The sequence below is a fragment of the Sus scrofa genome, chromosome 5, assembly GCF_054392235.1.
Source record: "Sus scrofa isolate SSC_HxYL_T2T_F1_AM1 chromosome 5, Sscrofa_HxYL_maternal_Yorkshire_Landrace_v2.0, whole genome shotgun sequence".
NCBI classification, from domain to species: domain Eukaryota; kingdom Metazoa; phylum Chordata; class Mammalia; order Artiodactyla; family Suidae; genus Sus; species Sus scrofa.
This window is the reverse complement of record NC_139387.1, coordinates 17,356,526-17,361,504: the sequence shown is the minus strand read 5'-3', so window position 1 is coordinate 17,361,504 and position 4,979 is coordinate 17,356,526. Positions and strand designations below refer to the sequence as shown.

General features: G+C 59.7%; 1 protein-coding gene across 3 annotated transcripts; it reads right to left on the bottom strand.

Moving 5' to 3' along the window:
• Positions 1-1,074: 1,074 nt before the first annotated feature.
• On the bottom strand, positions 1,075-4,578 carry PRPH (peripherin). 3 transcript variants are annotated; one of them, XM_021091600.2, is made up of 9 exons: positions 3,984-4,578; positions 3,528-3,588; positions 3,286-3,381; positions 2,732-2,899; positions 2,505-2,630; positions 2,198-2,418; positions 2,051-2,100; positions 1,733-1,812; positions 1,075-1,480 (listed from the first exon to the last, which is right to left on the bottom strand). In XM_021091600.2, the coding sequence occupies exons 1-9, from the start codon at positions 4,523-4,525 to the stop codon at positions 1,412-1,414; spliced, it is 1,413 nt and encodes a 470-aa protein (XP_020947259.1). In that variant the 5' UTR covers positions 4,526-4,578; the 3' UTR covers positions 1,075-1,411. The 3 variants fall into 3 exon arrangements, with proteins under 3 accessions (XP_020947259.1, XP_003126153.1, XP_084811672.1); XM_003126105.5 differs by having other exon boundaries at positions 1,075-1,477; XM_084955546.1 differs by lacking the exon at positions 3,984-4,578 and adding an exon at positions 3,682-3,807.
• Between the last annotated feature and the right edge of the window lie 401 nt (positions 4,579-4,979).

Below are 4,979 nucleotides of genomic sequence, written 5' to 3'. Positions count from 1 at the left end.
GTGTAAAGAATGTGCGTACATGTTCCCACGTGGAGGGTGACAGTGGCAGGAAGCTGGAGGAGCATTTGCAATGGATCTTATGGCTGATCCCCAACATCCATTCCATACCAGACAACCAGACACTTGGCCCAAATCTAAGTAGCTTTCCCCTGGTCGCTCTTGTTGCTCCAGGAGTGGACATACCAGTGACATTTGCTAGAGAGCCTAAAGGAAAGGACTTACAGCTTACACCTGGGAAGAGGGTTTTCTTTTTCCTCTACTGGATGTGAAGACAGAAGCATCACCCAATAGCTACTGTCACCCATCTTTAGACCATGAAGGGAACTAGCATGAGGACCAACCCCTCCAAGAAGGAAGGCAGAGCAGGACCATGGACAGAGCCTGGGTCCTCAGTGATTTTAAACTGCTGAATCAACCAACCTCAGAGCCCACCTACCTCTGGTGCTTGTTACATGAGCTATTTCTTGACTTTCTTTTTCTTTCTTTCTTTTTTCTTTTCTTCCTTTCTTTTTTTGTCTTTTCTAGGGCCATGCTAGTGGCAATATGGAGGTTCCCAGGCTAGGGGTCCAATCAGAGCTGTAGCTGACGGCCTACACCACAGCCACAGCAACGCAGGATCCAAGCCTGTCTGTGACCTACACCACAGCTCACAGCAACGCCAGATCCTTAACCCACTGAGCAAGTCCAGGGATTGAACCCGCAACCTCATGGTTCCTAGTCAGATTTGTTAACCACTGAGCCATGAGGGGAACTCCTCTTTCTTTCTTTTCTTTTCTTTTTTTTTTTTTCCTTTTTTTCTTTTTCTTTTTAGAGCCACACCCACGGCATATGGAAGTTTCCAGACTAGGGGTCGAATCAGAGCTAGAGCTGCCAGCCACAGCCACAGCAACGTGGGATCCAAGCTACGCCTGATACCACAGCTCATGGCAATGCTGGATCCTTAACCCACTGAGCAAGACTAGGGATCAAACCCACATCTTCATGGATACTAGCTGGGTTTGTAACCCGCTGAGCCACCATGGGAACTCCCAATGATTCCATATTGTTATACATTACAAAATGATCACCACTGGAGAGGGTTCTTGTGATAGTTTTATTTGCTTTAAAAGTGAAACTCAGACCCTGGTCCACCCACTAATCATAGGGACATGGCGGGAGTAGACTCATCCTGGGCTTAGTCGGCCTCTTGCTAGGACAGGAAATGGGAATACATGGGTCATGTCTATGTGGGCAGGGGGAGGCAGGGAAAGGCCCAGCTATGGTGCTGGGTAGGGTGTGGCCCTGGCCAGGGAAGGGGAGACTGGCACCATCCCCTAGATGCATGCAGAGGGGAGAAGACTAACTCAGGGCTGGTGTTAGGGTTTGGGCTTAGAGGCCCAGAGCAGGGGCAGGGAGCTCTGGACCAATGAGTTCAGTAGCTGTGAGTAGAAGACTTGTCTAGCTCACTGCGCTGCTCCTTCTGGGACTCTGTCACCACCTGCTGGGGGTGAGGCAGGTAAGGGGCACAAACCATTCAGCACCACCCTCCTTCCAGCTCCTTTGTGGCATGGTGACCCCCTTCCCTGGCATAACCAGTTGAGGCTCCAGTCTGTCCATCTACTTTCATCTCCCTGTCTCCCTCCCACCCAAAGAACCACTAATTCTCAGTGCGCTAATATCAGCAGCAGTCAGGCTGGGGCTCAGAAATGCTATGGGAAATGATGGCGTCCTGGGCTTAAGTGACCCCTCTCACCTCCCCATCCCGGGTCTCAATAGTCTTGATCAGAACCATCTTGCGGCTGTGGATCTCCTGGGGAGGCTCCACCTCAGGCACTGGAAAAAGCAGGAGAGGTGGAAGGGAGGAAGCGTGGGGTTTCAAGCCCTCACTTCGTGTGAGAGGTGAGGGGTGGGGAGGGGCGGGGCAGGGCCTGAGGAGCGGGGGCGAGTGTAGACCAGGACTCAGAAGTTCCAGGAGAGAACGGATCCCTGAGCAGAACCGCAGCAAGAGTCCAGTCAGGGTGGAAATGGACAAGGGAACAGACAGGTTGGAAGTCAGAGGTGGAAGACTCACCAGTCGTCTTTATACTTAAGGATGCAAAGGAATGGACCGGCACGGAGATCCTGGGGGGTGATGCTGCGGTCAGCTACTCGGCCACAGCCCTGGCCTCCCCCCTTCTCCTCCCAGTCCTGGCCACGCCCTACCCGTCCCGCCCCTCACCGGCTCTCCTCGCCCTCCAGCAGCTTCCGGTAGGTGGCGATCTCGATGTCCAGGGCCATCTTGACGTTGAGGAGCTCCTGGTACTCTCGCAGGTGTCTCGCCATCTCTTCCTTTAGCTGCCGCAGCTCCTCCTCCAGTTTCGCGGCGCCCGCCTGGTACCCTCCTGCCTCCAGGGCAAACTGCTCCTCCAGCTCCCGCAGCTGTCTGAGCAGTGCCTCGTTCTGGGGGGGCGGGGGAGAGGGGAATCAATGGGGGAGCAGCCTTCATCCTCCACCCCCAGGGCCAGGACGCGTAGTCTGGTACTCACCGTGCCACGAAGCCCGTCTACCTCGCACGTCAGGCTCTGGATCTGGCGTCGGGACTCGTTCATCTCCTGCTTGGCCTGGCGCAAGGCCTCGTGGTTCCGGTTGGCGGCATCAGACAGGTCCGCATACTGCGGCGAGGGGGGCAACCCGGCCGTGAGCCGAGCAGAAGCGCCCTTCTCCCAGTGCCCCACCCTTCCAGGCCCTTCCAAATCCTCCAGTCCTTTCGCACCTTGGACTTGTACCACTCTTCTGCCTCCTGAAGGTTCTTCGCCGCAATGCTCTCGTACTGGGCGCGGATGTCCCTCAGCGCCGCCGTCAGTTCGGGCTTCACGGTCGCCTCCACCTCAAACTGCTGCACCTGCTGGCTCTCCACGCTCATCTGCAGGTCTCTCAGCTCCTGCCGCCCAGGGAAGACGTCGAGTTCACCGCGCACATCCCACGCGGGCAGCGCAGTTGGCCCACAGAAACAAAAAAAGAAAGAAATAGTCGAATGAACTGAAGGGGGCGCCAGGGAGTGCTGCGCACTTAAGACTGCGTGGCCTGCGCTCCGAAGGCACTAAGCCCCGGGGCTAGGTTACGGGGTGCAGATCCGCTGATCGCCACCAGGTGGCGCAGGGGTGTGAGTCAAACCACCTGTAGACCGAGTTGAGGAGCTGCATCTACGCAGCGAATCTTACTTCTCTTCCTCTTCTCCACTCGCCAGTCTCTTCCATGACTTGTCTTCCAGCTCCAAAGAGACCAGCCCGACCTCTGAAGCCTCCCCTCACACCCAGGTCCACCCACCTCCTCGTGCAGCTTCTTGAGGAACTCAATCTCATCCATCAAAGACTCAATCTTGCGCTCTAGCTCCAGGCGGGACAGGGTGGCGTCGTCCACGTCCTTCATGGGGTGGCAGTGGGGGTTCGAGAGCAGGGAGGGGCTACTTAGGCCGAGGAAGAGCCTGGCCCTCCCTGTCTGCCTCTGGAGGCTTTGGTCGCCTCCCTGGATACACGGGGCCGGGGCAAGGGTGGGGAAACCGAACTCACCTTGCGGAAGAGCACGAGGTTGTGCTCCGCGTCCTCCCGCTTGCGCGTCTCCTCCTCCAGCCTGGTGGGAAGAGTGAGCAGGAGCTGAGCTGCGGGGTCGCCGCCCAGCCTTTAGACCTCGACCCCCGGGATCCCGATTAGAGACTGCCACTACCCAGGACTCTGGGAGGGGTCTTCAGGCTGCCTCATGGACTTGCTCCATTTTCTCTTTAACCTGCTGAGAGCTGAGATGGGGCCCCTTCATACACGAGGGAGACATAGTAACTGCCCCTCCCTCACCTCCCCAGAGACTGAGCAAAGTTGACGGGGGTGGGGGCAGTGAAGGGGGCGGAGGGGTGGAGCCCTGGGAGACGATGCCGCCTGCACACGCCCAAGTGGACCAGGTGGACAAGGGGAGCCACTCCCTCCTGCGGCCGCCTAGACGGCCGCCGCCCAACCCAGGCCCTGACCCCTGACCTCTGCTTGAGCGCCGCCAGGTCCTCCGCCAGCCCGTCGCGCTCCACCTGCACCCGGTCGCGCTCACGGCCCAGCAGCTCCAGCTCCCTCCGCAGTTCGCGCAGCTCCTGCTGGCACAGCTGGTCCGCGCGCGCCGGCTCCTGGCCCCGGGCCTGGCTCAGCTCCCCGCGCAAGGCCGCGTTCTGCTGCTCCAGGAAGCGCACCTTCTCGATGAAGTTGGCGAAGCGGTCGTTGAGCTCCTGCAGCTCCTGCTTCTCGTTGCTGCGCGTGGCCAGGAACTCCTGGTTGAGGGCCTCGGCCATGGAGAAGTCGAGGCGCTCCGAGGGCAGGCGCAGGAGGGAGCCCGCGCCCGCCCGCGGACCGCGGAAGCTGCCCAGGCGCACGGAGGAGCCGGGGGACGCCGAGCCCAGCAGGCGGCTGCTCGAGAAGCGGGAGCTGGACGAGTAGGAGAAAGCCCCAGGGGACAGTGAGGGCGGTGGCCCGAAGGTGCGGCGGTAGGAGGTGGAACTGACGCTGGACCGGAGGCCCGACGGGTGGCTCATGGCGGCCGAGGATGGGCAGTTACCGCTGGCAGAGCTGGTCCGGGCACTAGGAGGGAGCCGCAGACCGCAGCGAGGCAGCTTTATAGCCCTGCGGGCTCAGGGGGGGCATGGGCTGCTCCTCCCACTGGCCTGACAGTGGGGCTATGTGGGGAGGGGGACGCCCCACCCCTGCGGAGCAGCAGGAGCGCCGCGCCCTCCCTCCCGGTTGCTGGCGCTTTGCCTACTTGATTCCCCCTGTTGCTTGCGGAGGGAGCAGGAATGGCCACCATAGGCCACAGGCAGGTGGGGGGTTGGGGTCGGCACCTTCCAGCAAGCATCCAGAGCTGGAGCCTAGGGTGGGAGGGCCTGACTCGAACTGGGGTCCCTGCCTGAAAAAGCTGGTAAAAATTGGGGGATAGGAGGACTGGAAGTTAAGGGGCGGGCTTCTGGACATGAGTAGGGAGGAGGTGGCCCA

Bases quoted from the DNA above. Each gene is read 5' to 3' on its own strand.
- PRPH (XM_021091600.2), bottom strand. From the start codon at position 4,525: ATGAGCCACCCGTCGGGCCTCCGGTCCAGCGTCAGTTCCACCTCCTAC. The intron at 1,813-2,050 runs GTGAGTCTTCCA...TGCTTTTTCCAG, and splicing joins CTTAAGTATAAAGACGACTG to TGCCTGAGGTGGAGCCTCCC. The intron at 1,481-1,732 runs GTGAGAGGGGTC...CCTCACCCCCAG, and splicing joins TTGAGACCCGGGATGGGGAG to CAGGTGGTGACAGAGTCCCA.